Here is a 20244-nt window from a genome sequence, read left to right as displayed (position 1 = left end):
TTCTCTTTCTGGTGTATCAATGCTAATGGGTTTAGCTGGAGGTAAGTTGATGTGCATCGGCTGTGCTTGGCTCTTCCTTGGTAGCAGCTGGCAGACTATGTGAATTGAAGACAAGTTAGTTTTTTATATAATATCATATAATTCAACAATCCTTCAATAGGGATATGTTCGCAGTTTTAAAGATTTTAATACTTAAAGATTTTATATTACATTAATCGGATTAGTTTGATATGAGCGTTTGGTCAAGATTTCCTACAATAAAGGTATGATATCGAACTTATATTTAAACAATGCACATGTATACAGCAGTGCTGCATTACTTTTTGATTGAGAGTTAAGTGGAAATTTTGTCCAACAGTAACACTCCAGCAAATATAAAACATTCTTATGTATAGTTTACAGTTAATTTTTATTTATTGAAACATATGGTCTATACTTTATTCTGTTTAAGAAAGAATTGATCTGTCTTTCTCCCTCTGCTCATCCTTGTAAAACCTTAATTACCTCAGTCAACTCCTAATAGATATACCTGATCTCCAAACTATTAACCTTAAACACTAGTCCCTGTGGCATTTCTCATTTGGCTAGTAAATAATTATTATTTTTACTGAATTATTAGAATAAATTAAAGAAATTTAAATGAACTCTACATACTATTTGTAAGTTAACTTATTAATCTGTATTTGCAGCCTGGATGGGAAATAGTGAACAGTGAAAATGGAAATGATGCCCAAGAAGAATTACCAGCCAATCCTGTGATAATACCTGTTTCTTCTTCTTCTTCATCTTCTTCTGTTACCTCACCACTTCCACCAGGTTGGGAAGAAAGGCAAGATGCCAATGGACGAACTTATTATGTGAATCACGCTGCTCGCACGACACAATGGGAAAGGCCAACGAGGTTAAGTTTTATAATGCTTTAAAATATTCATTCTTCTAATTAAAAAAAGAAACCAGCTTTGTAGTTTTAGAATATTAGTTGTCTTTTTACATTTTAATTTTCTTTGTTAAACATTTATAATTTTCAACAGCTGTCTGTAATTTATAATTTTCAACAACTGGTGAATTATTACATTTTCATGAACAACATTTTATGGTTTAACAAATAGATTGTGTGTTGAACCATATTTTCTTGTAATGTTATTACTTTGAGTTTAATATGAATCAGAATCATTTAAAATAAGTATATAATATTTCCTTCAGTATTGTAGCCTTAATTTTGAAATTTTTTTCAGATTAATCTTAAACTTAATTTTATTGAAGATTTTCATGTATAATACAAGTTAATCTTGGTCATTTTACTTTGAACAAATAATAGTTTGTTTATTCTTAACTGAACAAGCTGTTACTTATTTAAAAAAAAACCCTCTTATGTTCAGGAATATGATATACATTGAAATCTATAGAATACTGTTCACATTATTATTTATTACAGTAGTATCTAGAGATTTCAGCCCTTATTCGAATTATGAAAATTTTTGTAGGAATTTCATGAAAATTCAGCTCCTTGTTTATTACGTTGTAAATATCTGGATTATACCCTAAAATATAAGCAATAATGTTATCTATAAGATATTTCTTGGCTAAATGCCTAAGAGTATGAAATAGTTTGTTTACTCAGGGGTAATGCACACACATCATTTCTATTACCAAGGTAGTTTTAATGCATGGTTTTAATTATATCTCATATTGCGAATACCTTCACAACGAATTCATTACCTCGTATTCAAGGTAGTGCAATATCATGGAAACTCATTGTAAAGGTATTCGCAATATGAGATGTAATTAAAATGACGTATTAAAACTGCCTTGGTAATAGAAATGATGTGTACATTACCCATGCATAAACAAACTCCAACTTTATCTGTAGATGAAGATGCAATGGGACTCTGGTTGTAAATGTGGCTGCAGTGTAGAAGATTTGAATAATATTTGTGAACGAAGCAGCTTACTTCTCTTATACTTTGGAATGTTGAGTTTAGATTTATTAATACTCCATTTACAACAATTGTGAGCTTTAGTGAATAAAGCATGTCAATTTTTATGTACCATACTCCTTTCTTAAACTGCCCCTTAGCACATTTATTGGAAAACCGCAGTTGAAATATGCAAACGTAAAAAAGGGAGATCGCTACAAGTGACAGTGGAAAATTTTCAGCTCCTCTAAACGGGATAAGTTTTTGGAAAATTTTACTTTTTTTTTTAAAATTAAATATTGATTTAATAAATAGTTTTAATTGTCCTAATACATTAGCAATAACATACATTAGCTTATTTTTAAATTTAGATAAGGATTTAAATTGGTTACGTATAATATTCATAGAGCCTTTGTTATTGATTTTGATGTGAAAACATTGTATTTCATATTTAGTATATCACTGTAGTAATTTCATTCTTTTAATCATAGCAAATAAGTAACTTGAAGGCTCTAATCATGTAGGTTGGCATATTTTTGTATTTTGCTAAGAATTTATAAAGTTAGTAGTGCTATTACAAACATAATAATGTACATATATTGTGTAGCATAATCTGGGAATTGCATTGCACTGTTAAACTCTTATCATGCAATGCAATAATTTTAAATTAAATATAGACCAGAATCATGCCTTACAGAAACAAGAGAATCATAGTAAAAAACTTCAAGTAGCAGGAACAATTTAACCCAAAAAAGAACCATCGATGAAAATTCTCGTGAAAGTTAAAGGCATGTATGGGTGCACCTTTAAGTCTCTTTTTTTTTTTTTTTTTTTTTTTTGCCGAGTTGTCTGCAGTGGGACAGATACATGCTCAAAGAGAATGCCTTTGTGTGCTATTGTTGTAGAATATGAGGAGATTAATTGCCAATTCAGCATTCTGATGGGTTTGAGGAACAGTTGTTGCATGTGAAGAAATTAAAAAGAGGAACCCATAAAGCACTCAGTTGCTGCTCCTGCTCCACCTGCCTCCATAGCCAGGTGGGCAGGAGCAGCAGTGCATAGCACATACTTCTTGATTAGACCGGGGTTCGAGCCCATGACCACAAAGGCATCCTCCGTGAAATACGGAGGATGTGGAAAGGTCAGGGAATGACCACCGCATATCCCCGGAGCAATATGGCCTTAGTTGCTAATGTTTCTAAAAACCAAACAACAACAACAAGATCCACAGCAGAGTGTGCTGGTCCCATAGGATGTAGTAGTTGTCGGTGACTTGTTTGTCACAGAAATGTATTTTATAAAAAGGACACATGGAGTAGAACCATAACATGATCCTGTTCCACCATCCACCAACTTCTGCCAAGGGCAGGAAAAAGTTGATGAGGTTGTAAAGCTGCTATCATCTCTTAAGCGCACAAAAGTTGATATTATTATATATGTTGGTAACATGAGGATTTATTAACAAGTAGAGGGAAATGTTGAGGAAGAATTGTGAGTTAGGATTGAATTTTAAAGTGTCTGCAGTTCTTCCCAAACACAATAGAAGGGAGTACCCCGAGAGACCTATGCAAAGCATATAGGTTAGAATTTTTCATCAGCCTGTCTCTGCATTGTTAAGACTGTTGATAAGTTAAGAAGACTGTTTTTACAAGGATGGTATACACTTAAATAGAAAGGGTGCAAGAATATTTGCCAGTGCTATTAAAACAGTTGGTTTTTCAACCAACTGTTTTAATAGCATTTGCAAAGGGAGAGGAGATACACAGGAGATAGTTTAATAGCAGCTGAAGGTAGGGGTGTGAGCATGGCTGTAGTAGAGGATATACACTGTATACCCTCTGGATTTTTTATGCGAGTAGCATGTACCTTCTGATTTTTGAAAGACTTGAAAAAACAAATACAGTTGAACTTGTTTATAACGAGTTTAACTGGACCGCAAGATGTGCTTGCTGATGAGGTTGTAAAGCTGCTATCATCTCTTAAGCGCACAAAAGTTGATATTATTATATATGTTGGTAACATTCATTATACCTGGGGTAGGTGATTCAGTACAGCAGAAGTGTAGGAACTAGAAGCAAACATGAATTGCAAACTGAAAAAGATTTTAACCTAGTATGGAAATTCTTTTTGGCCCTAAAAAGGGCCGATTGTTTCGAAAAGTGATTATCCAATTTTCAGGAATGAATGTTGGGTCATTTCACTTCTTCTGGTCTTCTTCTGCTTTTTTCTCAACTTTCTTCTGATTAGAATACCTCTGCATCAGTATCGTCTGTAGATTTGAAAAAACACTGAAATTTCTCTACTCTATCAAAAGCTGCCCTATATGACGGAGGCTGAAAGGAATTTTCTTTGTCTATTTCTTCTTCACTTTCTTCACCTGCTACTCGGATAGTTTCTATGATGTAGAAGTTGCAACGTTATCATCTACATGTCCCCAACTGCCAACGTTTGGAAGCCGATTCAAATACTCTGGACTCCTTTTTTGCAACCACTCAGATAACAGAATGTGATCTTCCTTGCCGGTAGCGTTATCTTGCTTTGACTGAAATCCAGCCTTCTTGAAACAGTTTTGAATGCAACTTTGTGAAACACATTCCCACATATCGCTCGTAAAGCATATAGCATCGAGAACTGATATTTTCGTTTCAATTCCCTTGTCTATTCTGTCAATGAGAAAAAGGACCAAGTTGCGAAGAACATGAGCTTTGAAACTTCTGATCACACCTTGATTCATTGGTTGTAGTACTGCTGTAGTGTTCGGAGGCAGAAAAACAAGCATTATGTGACTTAGATTGTCGACTTTATGTAGATGTGCAGGACAGTTATCTACAACTAGTATAATTTTGCGTTTTTCTGTACGAAGATCTTTGACCCACTTTTTGAGGTAATCCGTGAAAATATCTGAAGTCATCCAAGCTTTTCTGTTTGACCTTATAAGCCACTGGAAGTTGCTTCACATTCTTGAAGCATCTTGGTTTGGCAGACTTTCCAGTCACTAGAAGTCTTCTTTTATTTGACCCAGACATATTCATGCAGATAGCCATTGTAAGTGTATTCTTCAAACAACTTTTCTCTAATGCATTTTTTGCCCTGGAATTTCAAAGTTTGGTCAGGAGTGACATTATAGAAAATTCCAGCTTCATCCATACTGTAGATGTCATTGTCACTGTAGCCTTGAGAATGAAGTGGCCATACGTCGGTCATTCACGCAGATGTTATCTCCATTTCCACTGCAGATGCTTCTCCATTAATTTTGCCATAGTAAATTTTATGCTGATTCTTAAAACGATCAAGCCACCCATTGAGCAATAAAATTCTGTATAGTTGAAAAGCCTTGCAAATTCTTCTGCTTTAGCCTTTAAGATTGGTCCACTTATGGGTAAACCGACATTTCTTTGTGCAGTGAACCCTTTCAGCAGAGCTTAATCACCGCCATCTTTGTCGCATTCCTTGAGTCTCTTTGCATTTGTTACATTGTTATTGCAGGCCTTCAACACTGTGTCTCTATTTTTCCACAGCATTGAAACAGTAGACGAAGAAAGTCCGTACTTCTTGCATATCTCTATGTTCTTCTGACTAGTCTGCAGTTCAATAATTTTGGCTTTTTCCTTCACCGATAATGCTTTCCTCTTCGACATTTTCGGGCTCCGAGATTGAAACAAAGTTCCTCTTTGTAAACCAAGTAAAATTTTCTGTGAACTCTACTATCCGAAACGATCAGCGTCAAAGCAGTGAATGCATCTAAGCTTTCCGGGGCGGTCTGCTTTTATCTATTCAGCAGCGGCAGAGTAGATAAAAGCAGACCTCTAGAGAGCTTAGAAGCATTCGCTGCTTTGACATTGATCGTTCTAGACAGCGGATTTCACAGGCAATTTTATAAACTTCCTTTTGGAGGACAAGTAGGAACTTTATTCTTGTTTGTAAAGGATGACAAGAAGCACTTGGTTTGCTTTGCATGGTGTTATTTCCCTCATTATATCTGGGACATGTTCGTTATATCTGAATTGAATGCAATTTGTGTTTAAGTGAGACCAAACAAAATATTTTAGTTTACTCGTTATATCCGGGATCTCGTTGTAAGCGGACTCGTTAGAAATGAATTCAGCTGTAGTTCCTTAGTGATTGCTTATGATTTGGTGTCTTTGTCAATATCATATATTACGATTGAGGGTCATTTTCTTTTTTGGGGCTCAGCTTCTAGTCCTAGTGTTCCAATTTTCGAGTTATCCATGATCTATTTTATGTCCTCTGTTGTAGCAGTCTCAATAACCATATCTGGACTTATAGTCTTCCTTGCTGCTTTGATTCTAGTGGTTCTTAGGTCCTCTGACAGATTCTCTATTAGTATATGTTTTATCCTTCACTGGTATGGCTGCCCTCTTTGTTTAGGGGTCTGGACACCACTAAGTTGGGTCGGTGTACAGTAACTTTTTCCTTTGGTTGGGTTGACTGTGTGCTGTATGGCCACTCAGTGCGTCTGCATAGGAAGGAGTGGCCGTTGCATGTTTATTGCTCTTCCTTCAGTATAGGCCTTACTAAATTCCCAGTAGATAGTAAAGCTAATCTCACCTAGGGAATCCTCCAAATAAGCTCTTTCAGGTAGAAAACTGATTACACATTTTAAATTAGTAATTTACACAAAAAATAACGTGTCCAGTTGTAATGGTGGCCATATTGGCATCTGCGAGGTTAACAGTAGTGGGATGCTTGCAGAAAATATTCCAAGCTTTATTCTTTTCCTTTTTTGCTCTATTACATTCTTCATTCCACCAGCAGTACAGTTTCATTGCACTTGCGTGGACTGAGGAATAGCTTTATCAGCTGTTGCCAGTATCTGTTTTGTGATATGGTTAGTAGCTTCATCTATTGATTGATTCTGAATGAAGTGTTTATCTAAAGTGGTACTTAATGAAAATGTTATCCAGTTTGCCTTTGAGAATTTCCATCTACGGATTTCCGGATAGTGGGAAATTTGCAAGTAACTGAGAGATGATCACTATTATGTGGATTTTCCAATACTGCCCAATATATACTTGGGTACAGAGCAGGGGAGCAGATAGATAGATCTATGGAAGAAGTATTTCCTGTGGGAAAATGCACACGAGTGTGTGCACCTGTGTTCAGCAGAATAGATTGTGTGTCCAGTAATGTTTCTATTAGCTGCCCTCTTTTATCCATATGTGGACTTCCCCACAAAGGTTGGTATCCATTAAAGTCACCCATCAAACAAATAAAAGTTGGTATCTGGGAAGGAACTCATCAAAGTCTCTAAGTATAAATGTTTGATTCGATGGAAGATAAAAAGAAACAAGTGATAAAATTATTCCAAGTTCTATGTGTACAGCAACAACTTCTAAATTAGTTTGCAAGGAGATTTGCCTAGATGGAGTACTAACGGATACTAAAACCACTACACCTCCATACATTGCAGTTGCTGCATTCCTATCACATCTGTATAAAGTATATTTTTTTTTTATTGAAGGTGTCACTTATGGAGTTAAAAAAAGTTTCCTGTAAACAATGCCTGCAGGATTAAGATCTCATATTATGTTATAGATCTCATCTGTATTTGTACGTAGTTCTCGATAATTCCATTATAAAATGCACTGCATTATTTAGTCTTTGTGGTATGATGATCTGGTTGCTTTTTAGAGGCAGTAGTCTTATGGTGACCTTTTTTTTTAAAGTTAGGACATCCAATGGAGTATCTTTCACTATTTGTCGTCTGGCTTCTTGATAAGTCACATTAGGTAACATTAGTAGTAGACTATCCCCTTTACATTTAGCAGGTGTCAGGACGTTAGTTCATAATAGGGTTGGTAGGATTGCACATTTATATAAGATGAGGCACATTAGCAAATTCAATACATTATTGGAAGAACAGGCAAATATGTATAGGGTCAATAAATCTAATTTTATTCAGAATCTGAGTGGTAAACCCTTAACTACAGAGCAAGAGGGGGTATTGGCTTTAGGACCTAAGTTTGTCTTGTTACCCCCTAAACCGCCGATTACTGAGACAGCTATGGGTATCGAGAGGGCAATTCGTAAATTGCCAGAACCCATTGCTAATCGTATCCGGGTAAAGGCCTCAGCCATCCTATGTCAGGCCAGAAAGGCTACCTAAAGATACACCAATCAATCTCCTATTGCATCTTAAGTCATCATGCAATTTCTGTATCTAAGTGTTCAACACCTTCTTCTGATACCATGCAATAATCCTCATCATATGTCAGGCCAGAAAGGCTACCTCTAATCTCACACGTAATCAAATGAAAGCGTTAAAGGAACTCAAGCAGGATGAAGATATTGTGGTTCTTCCTGCAGATAAGGGTAGATCCACAGTAGTATTAAACATTGATGATTATCATAAAAAAGCCCTAGATTTATTACAGGATGATAATACATACAAGATCATCCGCAGAAATCCTCTAGCCGGTTTAGAACAACGTGTTAATAAGATTTTATAGCTCTGGTTAAAAACGGGTAAGATTTCTAAAGAAAAGTACTGGTCTATACATGCAACGGGGTGTCAGCTGCCCAGGTTTTATGGGCTGCCGAAAACACAAAGTGGGGGTCCAGTTACGACCCATTGTTTCTTTTATTGGGAGCCCTACCTATGCTTTGTCAAAATTCCTGGCGCAGCTGATTTCTCCTATAGTGGGACGGTCCATGTTTGTTGTTAAAGACAGTGTGGATTTTGTGAACTTCGTTAAAAGTCAAAATGTAGGGAAGAATGAAATAATGGTGTCGCTAGATGTGGTGTCATTATTTACTTGTATACCCATAGCCCATGGGGTGGAATGTGTAAAGGTGGCACTACAAAGAGATGATACCCTAAGTACTAGATTGCACCTAAGTGTAGAGGATATATGCTGTGGCGTAGAATTATGTCTTTCGAGTACGACTTTGTTATATAAAGGAGTGATGTACAAACAGGTTCACGGCACAGCTATCGGTTCTCCTATTAGCGCCATTGTCGCAAACCTGGCAATGGAAGAGTTAGAGAATAGGGTTTTTACAAATTTGGAGTTCCCTATGCGCAAGTGGAAGAGATACGTGGATGACACGTTCACTTTTGTGCAAAAGGGAGAGAAGAGGATGTAGTTAGTTTTCTCAATGATTTCTCTCCTTTTATACAGTTCACCTCAGAAGTAGAAGTGAATGGTTCCCTCCCATTCCTGGACGTAATGGTGTGTAGAGAAGGCTCCAGGCTTAGTACTACAGTGTTTAGGAAGCCCATGTGTAGGAGCCAGCACCCATTATAGGTCAGCACAGACTGCGCAGCATAAAAACAGTGTGGCCAGGGCAATTTTGGGTAGGGTTAGGACACATTGTAGTACCTCTGAGGAGAGAGAGAGAGAGAGAGAGAGAGAGAGAAATTGGGCAAGTTAGGGCGGATCTTATGAAATGCGGTTACCCCCAGAGGGTCATTGATAAATATAATAGAGGCGTGGAGCCTAATCATGGAACACCGTCCGTTCCAGTCACCACAGTTTATATTCCCTACTATCCGGGCTTGTCAGATCGAATTTCAAGAATGCTACGTGACTTTCAGGCACGCTGTGTGCAACTTCCAACTGTGTGCAACCTCTGGCCGTTGCTGTGTGCAACGGCCAGAGGTTGCACACAGCGTTGTCACAGGTCAAAGACCCCATTCCTGGGGATTCCAGTAGTGTGGTCGTATATGAGATCAATTAAAAGACCGTCTGGGGGAGCACATGCGAGCTATGCAGACCGCAGAGTTCAATAAGTCCGCCATTGCTGAGCATTATTGGGAGAAACATCATCAGGTCTCCCCTGTGAATGCTGTCATCCTTGACTGGGTGCATAGGTTCTGGGACCGTAAGTGGCTGGAGGGTTTGTGGATAGGCTCATCTGAGAACAATAGTATGAATAGGGACAGGAGTGTTCGATTTCACCCCCTGCCGGAAGCCGTGGTCCTGGCAAAAGACGAGTGTTTTATATTTCCACTCTCCCGAGCCGCTTCCGGTTCTGGTTCACATGGAAGAAATATTGAGCATGCGCCTGGTCAGCCACGTGTGCTGTGAGCCTGTTACTTAAGGATGTGTTGCTTAAACATCATTGTTGTTGAGAAAGGAGGCGGAAGCCCCCGAAAGCTTCAGTCAATGTTTTATCCCTTTTAATTTTATTGTATTTTAAATATTTTATTTATATTTTATTGTATATTTTAAAATTTTTATTGCAAATTTTATTTTGTAAATCAGTTTTTTGCATATATTATTTTACAGTGTAGTATCGTTTGGTACATTCAGTATTAAACCACTATAGTTAAACGGTTGGTGTATTTGTTTTAAATTCTGGATATGTACTCTCCCAACCTTAGAGGCCTTTTTGAAGATAAATAGCGTGTGATGAAAGTAAATGGCTGTTTGGGTGTAATAATAATTTATATTCTTGCCTCCTGGTATGATATGTTTAGCCTTGCCTTTAATAATTGTATCTCTTTTACTTCTTTCCATCAATGGTATACTCTTAATTGTTGTGCTCTCCTTGACAGTAAATACATGTCAGTTTCGGAGCTGAACAAAATGCAATTTCATGGTCCTTTCACCACATTGGGTGAACAAAAGGGTGGCACAACAGGCTATTCTATTTGCAAATGGCCATATGTCTGGGACTCAAAACAGTATGGAATTAGGCCTGCACAGTCTTGCTGGACAGTGCAAGTACCAGCTGTGATTGAGTTTGGAGACACTGATGTATTCAAAGTATGGATAAGGTTTCTTATGGAAACTATATTCCCAACTGTATGCATGAACATTCGTTTTCTAGCTGCCATTTGAGTTATCAGTTCAGAAAAAATTTTTTTGTTTCGACACTTCAAAGAGGTCCATTCTGAGATGATGGCTTGGGAAGAATTCAGCGTCTTGTGGAGTGTTACCATAATCGAGATGGCTCAGAGGAGGTGTTCTGACCATTTCTCACGCTGGGTTTCACAAAAGACATCACTAAAATGCAACCATTTTAGGGGAGCTTGCCAATGATTCCAAACCCTTCTGAGTGAAGAGGGCGACCTGTTCCATATGGGTTTCACACCACTAGAATAGATTAGTTGGACCTAATATAGTTCAGGATGTCAGGAGGAAAAAAAATATATTTTATCACAATTTTCAGTGCCCATGCTCCTCCCATTATCTGACAAGCAATAAATGCACTAAGGAGTGGGATGCCAGGACTACCCAGGCACCATACCCACACTGCTGCCATCTTGAATCCTATCTCTCAGACTACAAAGGTAAAGGTAAGGGCATAGCATTGACATGGCTGACCCTTGTGAATGAGCCTACTAGCTGATTGAACAACTGCAGAACTACCCGTCTTGCCAAAGTAGGGAACAAAGTTAATTGTTCAATCTGGGCCCTTCAACCACAATCATCCCCCCCCTTTCCCCTGTCACAGCAGGTGGCAAACAGGCCAGATTCCTATAGTAGCCTGGAATTAGGCTTTGGTCACTGGATTTCAGCGAAGTTAATCTGGACCAACAGCATCACTAGGTAGTCCCCTCACCATGTACAAGTGCCCACATTGAGGGTCATGGTGAAAGGGCTTCAAAAACAAGGGCAGACATCATCACCTCGACATGTCTGTTGGCCATATATATGGCATACAAAAACACTGGGGATTTGGAATATAAGGCTTAACCAAGCATATTAAATAATCAGCTGTCACCTTAAATAATCAGCCCTCAAGATGGGAGGATCAGAGTGCTGAAAATCAGAAAGATTTTTATTTCATTTGGATTTTACTGCCACATCAGCAACACTGGCTATAATGTGACAAAACAGTAAAAGTCCTGAATAAAAGATGAAAGGAGGACACGAGATTTCAGTGACCTATACAAATTGGCCACCATCAAAAGGTATATTAGAGGTTGAAAAAGAATGTCAGAAGTTATATATGTATTATGTGAATATTTCAAATGAATCTATAACAGGTTTACCAATTTTCACAAGTTAAAAACAGCTGACACACAGTGCCTGTCAGATAGTATCTGACAGGGACTGTAACTGAATAAGGTTCAGTCAGATGACTGAAAGTGGTAAAAGATAAACAACATTCATTTCCAAAACAAGAACACTCGAATTAAATGTGATGGATACTTAAAACTGTAACACAGCAAAATGGAGTGAATAAGAGGACTGCATCCTGCACAGAGAAGAGCAAGCACAACTTCTCTACAATTCTTGTGCAGACTAGATGGCCAGAGTTCAATTAGGTTTAATCTGATAAACTATCAGATTAAACGTACCACTACCAGGCATGATTTGGTAACCTATCCAGGTCATGCCTGGTAGTGGTACCTATTATAACATAATAGGTACCGCTAGTGTAATAATAGGTAGTGGTACCTATTATTACATAATAGGTACCACTCATCATAAGTCATGCCTGGTAGTGGTACCTATTATTACATAATAGGTACCACTACCAGGCATGACTTGGATAGGCTACAAATATCTTCCAGTAGTCTATACAGGGCACTAACAGGCTATGATGGCAATTATGGAGTTGTGCTAATCTGGCCACAAGTTATGTTAGATCACAACCACTGATCCCAATGTGACTATGGCTCTAGCAGAAGCAGTGTCAAATGAACACACACACACACACACACACACACACACACACACACACACACACACACACACACACACACACACACACACACACACACACACAGAGAGAGAGAGAGAGATGGGTATTTGCTATAGCACTGGATGAGAAATATATCTCATTGCCAGCAAGGCATGTAATGTACTTAACATGTTTGCTGTCTTTAGGTACATAAGTGCAAAACGCATTGAATCACTCACTAGGAGTGACATGATGTTGATGCAATGCATATCTGAATTCAAAATGCGCAAAGGCTATGCCATAACACATATGAAGCCATTCTTAAGCAGTCAACTGAAAGTGCCATAAATGTAAGACACACAAAAATTAAGAACTACCCAGTATTGGCACTCTGGGTGAATGCTTTGTAGTAATGATTGACTTTTATAGATTTGTGTTGATCTTAGTTTATGCATCTCAATAAACATTTTTATAAAATTTTAAGATTTGTTCTGATTTACAGCTCAGCACAAAAGTAAGTGTTCACTTTTAGCAAAGGATTCTAAAATTTTAATCTTCAGCCATTATGTATGAATTTTTGGAATGGTGGAACATTGATTTTTTAAACATTCCCAAAATTATGGCACGTTGAACAAGTGCTCTCACATTTATGTGGCAGTGAATGTATTAAAGAATCTATATAGACCATACTACTACTTTTAGCCATCTGTCTAAAAGCATTAAGTCTTTAAGATTCATAGTAGAGGATATCACTCTGCTGTGACTTACACAGCAGAGTGATATAGTGCTATCTAGAAAGACTGCAGCGGCTCTCATGTGATTCTGACTTCAAACATAAATGAAGATGGGCAAGAAGCCAGAATGGCCAGCTTTATGTGCAGCATACAGATGTAGGTAGACAGAAGGTTGTGTGTTAGCCTTGGCCTAGTCTTTAATGGAGAAATTACATAATGGTGCTGTGTAAGGATGACAGGATGGAAGGGTTTGCCTTGGTGACTGGGAACATTATTTACAGTGATGTTAACATTTTTAAGTAGCTCTTGGACATGGTTACCAAAGGGGCAACCAGCAGACTATCATGTGTTATATGTTTTCCCATCATGGCTCAAAGAAAGATGTCCACATGGGGTGGTCTGGCAGGAATTTTATTTTTAAAGGTACTCTGTCAAAGCAAAAGATTCAGTTCAGCAGTTGCAATGCATATATTCTGGCCAGGTGATTCTCTAAATGCTCCAGTAGGAATGAAGATGGACTGATGGCAGATAGGGTCTCATCATCACAATATGCCATTTCTTAGCTGAAGCTTATACCCAAGCCCATAATCAAGTTAAGACCAGACAACTGCACAAATAAACATAGGGAAAAGTGCAATGACGTACAATTCAGTTGTTATTTGAGTTGTTGTTGTTGGTATTTGGCTTAAAGACACAAGGGCTACTGAGGCAAAATTGTGTCTACTCACAGTTTATTTACGTGGAAAATACCACTGTAGATGTTAAATTAAATACTCCTGTATAGGCCAACGCATTTATATAGATTATAAGTTCTATGTTTGCATCATTTTCCAGGATATGAGTTAAATCATGTGAGACGTTCAGCCTAGAGACCAACTGAAAAGTGTTTGGCTGTACAGTTCAATGTAAGGGGCAATCACACAGAAAATGCTTAACCGTAAGTTGACTGTCTCGGGATGAACACTGGGATGAGTCTTCTCCCAGTAGCAGGATCAGATGGGTATGATGAGTGTGTCCAATTCTGAGTCTTGCCAGTACCACTTTCTCCCGTACGTTTCGTTGAAAGCCTGAGAGCCACAGCTTTGGTTCTTGTTTTATCTGCTAAAGTTTGCTGTTAGTATTCCTTTTCCAGATCTGTGACTAGTTGTCGCAACATGTTTTGCATAACAGGCTTATAATCAGTGTAAGGAACCTGAGGATGTTGTGAGATAGTGGGTTGAGGAACTTTAGCTGAGAGGTCTGCACTTTCATTTCCTGGATTGCCAGAATGGCCATGGATCCAGCAAAAACTGATTGACTGATTGGACACTGCAGGAAAATAGCTGAGAATGAATGTATTTCAATGTAGGATGAGAAGATGAGAAATTCTTCCTTATGGCAGAAACAGCACTGAGAAAGTTGGTATAAATTATGGCAGGTGAGATGGAAATTTCACTAATTTTACTAAGTGCTAATTTGATGGCATATAATTCAGCTGTGAAGACTGTGCCTGTTAATAGTAGTGAGGCTGTAACTGTAAGAGAAGGAAAAACTGCACTAGCGCCAACCATACTGGCTGTTTTGGATCCATCAGTCTGGGTCTGCAGCACTATTTGAAGATCTGTTAAATTAAAATTCTATTAAATCTATTATCTATTAAAGTTCTATTTAGCTAAGGATATAATTAATTTAGCATTGTGATCATTGTGGAATAGCGTAACTTGATAATGTATATCTCGAATTTGATAGCTAATATATGTAATGTAAAACTATATAGCGGAATACGTATTACTGCATTAGCTTATAGTATTGTATAGTCAAATATAGCATAATAAATTAATGAATTAAATTTATTAACCATATTAATTTTCATTGTTAATTAATTAAATCATTTAAATGGAAATCATGCAACAGATTAGAGCAGCAAAGCAATGTGCACAAAGCAGCGGTAGTGCTGTGGCTCGTGGGAGAGCTGAAGGGGGCGATTCTCCAACGTATCGCAGCCTAAAGAAATGTGCAACTTCTGAATTTTTGCAGACTTTCTGGGATGGGTCATGATGTTGCCAAGTGGGGTGTCTTTGTATGTGCTTAATGTAAGCAGTATGAAGAAATTAGGCACCAACTCAGCATTGTTATGGACCTTTATGAGAGCTTGAAGAACAGGGTAGATGCACTCAAAGGACTTAAATTGGAGGACCCATCAAGCTCTCAGCTGCCCACGTCAATGCCAGAGCTTGCACTTGATCATCTGGCAACACAGTGGCAACCTTCAGGACAGAATGTGCTGGTCCCACAGGAGCCAGTTATTGTTGGTGACTATATTGTCAGGGACATGCAAAATATATTGTGCAAAAAAGGATAGGTGGAATAGGACCAAGGTATATCTGCTAAGGGAAAAAGTTAAGGGCACAAAAGGTGATATTGTTGTATACGTTGGCACTAATGACATTAAGAGTAGGAGATCTGCACATTTAGTTAACACGTACAGGTCAATGTTAAAAAAAAAAAAAAAAAAGTCACAAGTTGGGTTACATTTGAAAGTGTATGCAATTCTGCCCAGACATGATTGGAGGGAGTATATGATGAGAGCCTTGACAATCAGTTCAGCCCTGGAGAGATTGTGCAAGGCTCACGGGGTACAGTTTTTTTCAGCGTGGTCTGTGCTTGCTAGCAGGAATGACTGCTTCTACAGGGATGGGATACGCTTAAATAGAAAGGGTGCAAGAATATTTGCTGATGCTATTGAGGCAGTGTTAGATGGGAAAACTGCTACCTTGGTGGGGATTCACAGACTGATAGACAGGGGCGGCTCGTCCATGGGCACTGCAGCACCCCTAGCTATTTAAATCTAGATATACAGTGAACGGAGTTATATGAAATTTTGTGAAGAACAATGCAATGCAATGAATATTTTTATTAACAGGACTCGCATATAGTATGCACATTCTCTATTCTGGAATGCAAAATGTGTCACTGTCTGTGCACCAGGCAGTGACACATTTTGCGAGCATGCAAACTCTGGAGGGTAGGCAAAAAGATTCAAAAATACAAAGTTGAACAAAAGGTTGCTTACCAGGAAGCTAGGAAGCAAGTTATGCTCACCATACCAAAAGTTACTTATGCTGTGTTACTTAATACCAATCAATAGGAACACAAATGGCAATCACAGTGCCCTAATCCATCTCAATAGCTGACTGGGCTCGATCAGTGTTATCATCCACACAGAAATCGCCTACAGAACAACGCAAAGTAACTTGCACTAGCAATACTCCTCTCACAGTCCCACTAACTGCTTCTGATACTCAGCGAGAAACTGTAAAACTAAAAGTATCAGCTCCAAACATTGAAGACAAACCATGCTCAGCAAATATGGATACCGATGCTGATATCTCACAGGATGAGCCTATCTTAGATTTACATGCAGAAGGTGACATGGACATTGGACGCCCTATCTTTTCAAAAAAAGAAAGGTTGAAACTAGATCGATTCAAACAGGCTGGATACAAAAAACAGACAGAACCATACACAACTGCTAAATCTAAATAATGCAAAATATTTTGCAATGGAACTGTAGAAATCTACGAAGCAACATTTTTGATATTTATGATCTAATCAAACAGTACAGTCCAATAAGCTTCTGCCTGCAGGAAACCAATCTGACCCCACAGGTGACTCCAGTGATTAAAAACTACAGTGTCTATCACTGTAGTTTTATATAACTTTTATACTAACTCAACACGAGGAGGCGTAGCCATACTTGTTGACAACAAAGTTCCTACAAAACAGATCCCTTTGCAGACCACCTATAGAGGCTGTAGCGGTATATATCGTTTTGAATTTTATGCTAACCGTAGTCTGTGTACCTTTCCCCAAACAAAGAATTCATTGTGAAAGAACTAGAGGACCTTATAAAACAGCTTCCATCTCCTTTCATTCTGTTTGGAGATTTCAAAGGGCATCATCCTATGTGGGGATCTTCCCAGATAGATATATGAGGAAAATTCATTGAAATAGTTCTTGACAACCACAATCTCACCTTGTTAAACACTGCTGCTGACGTTCATATCCACTTTCCCTCCAGAACATCTACTGCTATAGATTTATCAATATGTTTCCCAAAACTGCTCCCAGTCATTCAGTGGTTAGTTTCAAATAACCCACTGAACAGTAACTATTATCCGATTATTTGCAAACTGCAAACACACAGAACCTCACATATAGCCAGCCACATAAAATGGAAATTTAACAAAGCAGATTGGAACAACTTCACCGATGCAGCTTCCTTTGATTATGAAATCATTAAAAGCCAGCATATAGATGATGTTACTGACCACATTACTACACAGATAGTAATAGCTGCAACCTGTGCTATACCCAAAACCAGAGTTGGTCCTCACAGACATGCCAATATCTGGTGGAATGATGCATGCCATGATGCGAAAAAAGAACAGAATAAAGCTTGGAATCTGTTTTGTAAGCACCCAACAACTAATAACTGATTAACTTCAAGAAACTTAAAGCTAAGGCCCGATACATGCAGAAAAAGGCGAAAAAAGACTTTTGGATCCAGTTTGCTTCCACCATTACTAAAAATACAGACAGTAGAAAAATTTGGGACAAAATCAAAAAACTGAATGCTAAATCCCTTCCGAAATCAATGCCCATCATACGTTGGAAAGGTAAAGACTTCTCCTCTCCAGTGGAAGTCGCAAATGCCCTGTCAGAATGCTTTTCTGAAACTTCTGCCATGTCAGCATATGAGCCAGCCTTTAAACAAGTAAAAGCCAATGAAGAAAAATATATGTTGAACTTCAATATAAGAGCATCTCTTCCATATAATCAATCATTTACTCTTTTTGAAATAGAGAGCTCCTTAAATAGATCAGCTAATAGTGCACCAGGGCCTGATGAGATAAACTATTTGATGCTTAAACATCTAAATAAAAGAGCTCTGAATTCATTACTGATCTATTTTAACTGGATATTCTCAGAAGGTTACTATCCTCTTTCTTGGCGCCACTCTATAGTCCTTGCCTTTCCTAAACCTGGAAAGGATCAATGAGATCCATGAAACTATCGGCCAATATCTCTTAGCAGTTGCCTTGGTAAGACATTAGAAAAAAATTATTCACGCTTGATTAGTATGGTACCTAGAATCTCATTCGATAATGAACAAGAACCAGTACGGCTTTAGAAAAAATCGATCAACTCTGGACCTTATGATCAAGGTAGAATCCAACAGGCGGAATGCTTTTATCGGTAAAGAACATGTTGTAATGGTCTGCCTGGATATCGAAAAAGCCTTTGATTCCACCTGGTGCTACAGCATTCTTCAAAATCTATATGCCACAGGACTTCGGGGTCAGCTACCACTAATCATTCATAGTTTCCTCCAAAATAGAACCTTCCAGGCGCATACTGCAATTCATTGTCCCGTACATTTGTCCAAGAAGAAGGGGGTCCCACAAGGATCAGTTCTTAGTGCGACACTCTTTGCAGCTAGGCTAAACGATGCTACAGACAATATTCTGGCTAATGTCGACACCCATCTATATGCAGACGACCTTACAATATTCTGCCACTCACAAAATATGCACTCCATCGAGCGACAATTGCAGCCCTCAATAAATAAAATAGAATCATGGGCATCCCACAATGGCTATCGCCTCTCTTCAACAAAAACAACTGCTATCCACTTTTGCAAAAAAGCGTCAGCTCCATACAGATCCTGGACTAAGGTTAGGAACCCAACAAATATCACTTAGCAGCAATATCCAGTTCTTGGGACTAGTACTCAACATTAAACATACTTTTCAGGTGCATATAAGGCAGTTACGGATGCAGTGCATGAAAAATATGAATACCCTCAAAGTTATCTCTTCAGTGGCATGGGGAGCTGATCACTTCACACGTTTACACCTGTATCGAACCTTGATAAGATCTCGTCTAGACTGGGGCCCCAGTTTATGATTCTACACGGAAGACAGCATTGGCTTGGCTCAATCCGGTGTAGCATAATGCCCTCAGGATTACATTAGGAGCCTTTAAGACATCTCCAGGTGCAAAGTCTGTTAATAGAGCCAATGAACCTCCACTACATCTTAGGAGAAAAGTATTGCTTCTTAGCTATGCAGCCAAATTGCATAGCATCCCTTATCACCCCATCTGGACATCTCTTTGAATCCCAATGGGCAAACTTCTATAAAAATAAACCCAATGAAAATAAACCTGCTGGCATCCGACTACGGGAGCCAATACAATGCTGGAACATCAATCATGGAAATATATCTCAAGCTGCAGATGCAGTACAAGCACCATGAGCAATATATATACCTCTATGTGATAACTCCTTTCTTCTGTGGGGAAAATACTACCTATCGAATCAAAATCTTAGGCAGTTACATGATGCTCATGCATTGCCAATGCTCACAGTCTTCATGTATATACAGATGGCTCAAAAACTGACATATCCATATCAGCTGCAGTGGGCTTTCTACTTACAATGTCTCTGTCCATCTACCAATTGAATGCATTGTTTTTACAGCTGAACTCTATGCAATAAAAATGGCTTTGAATCTCCTTATCATCATCATCATCATCAGCCATTTTCAATCCACTGCAGGATGAAGGCCTCTCCAGCAACTTTCCAGTTCCTTCTGTTTTGAGCACTGGCCATCCATTTACTACCCAAAAACTCATGAATTTCATCTATCCATCTCCGCCTTTGTCTTCCAGGTTTTCTTCTAGCTCCTCTTGGGTACCATTCTGTTATTGCCGACCGGGCTAGCCGAGTGGGTAAAGTACCTGCCCGGCAACCCAAAGGTCGCGAGTTCGATTCCCGCCTCGGGCTTGGATCAAAGTACTGCAAAAACCTTGGGAGGTGCAATATGGCCACAGAAGCCGATGCGCCAATAACTACCAAATCAAAAAAAAAAAAAAAAAAAATCATTCTGTTATTTTCTTAGTCCATTGTCATCATGTCTTCGAGCTATGTGTCCTGCCCAAGACCATTTTAG

At 38.5% G+C, this 20244-nt stretch overlaps 1 protein-coding gene across 3 annotated transcripts in view; it reads left to right on the top strand.

Moving 5' to 3' along the window:
- Positions 1–20244, top strand: part of Nedd4 (E3 ubiquitin-protein ligase Nedd4) — an 811340-nt gene that overhangs the window by 231377 nt on the left and 559719 nt on the right. For all 3 annotated transcript variants that reach the window (XM_090378867.1, XM_090378869.1, XM_090378870.1), the window contains one exon: positions 690–901. In XM_090378867.1, the coding sequence (XP_090234993.1) occupies positions 690–901 (212 nt within the window). The remainder of the gene's footprint in view (positions 1–689; positions 902–20244) is intronic.

The sequence above is a fragment of the Mastigoproctus giganteus genome, chromosome 8 (assembly GCF_048544385.1).
Source record: "Mastigoproctus giganteus isolate SK-2022 chromosome 8, ASM4854438v1, whole genome shotgun sequence".
Taxonomy (NCBI): Eukaryota; Metazoa; Arthropoda; class Arachnida; order Uropygi; family Thelyphonidae; genus Mastigoproctus; species Mastigoproctus giganteus.
The sequence above is the reverse complement of the archived record's forward strand: the minus strand, read 5'-3'. Positions and strand labels throughout refer to the sequence as shown.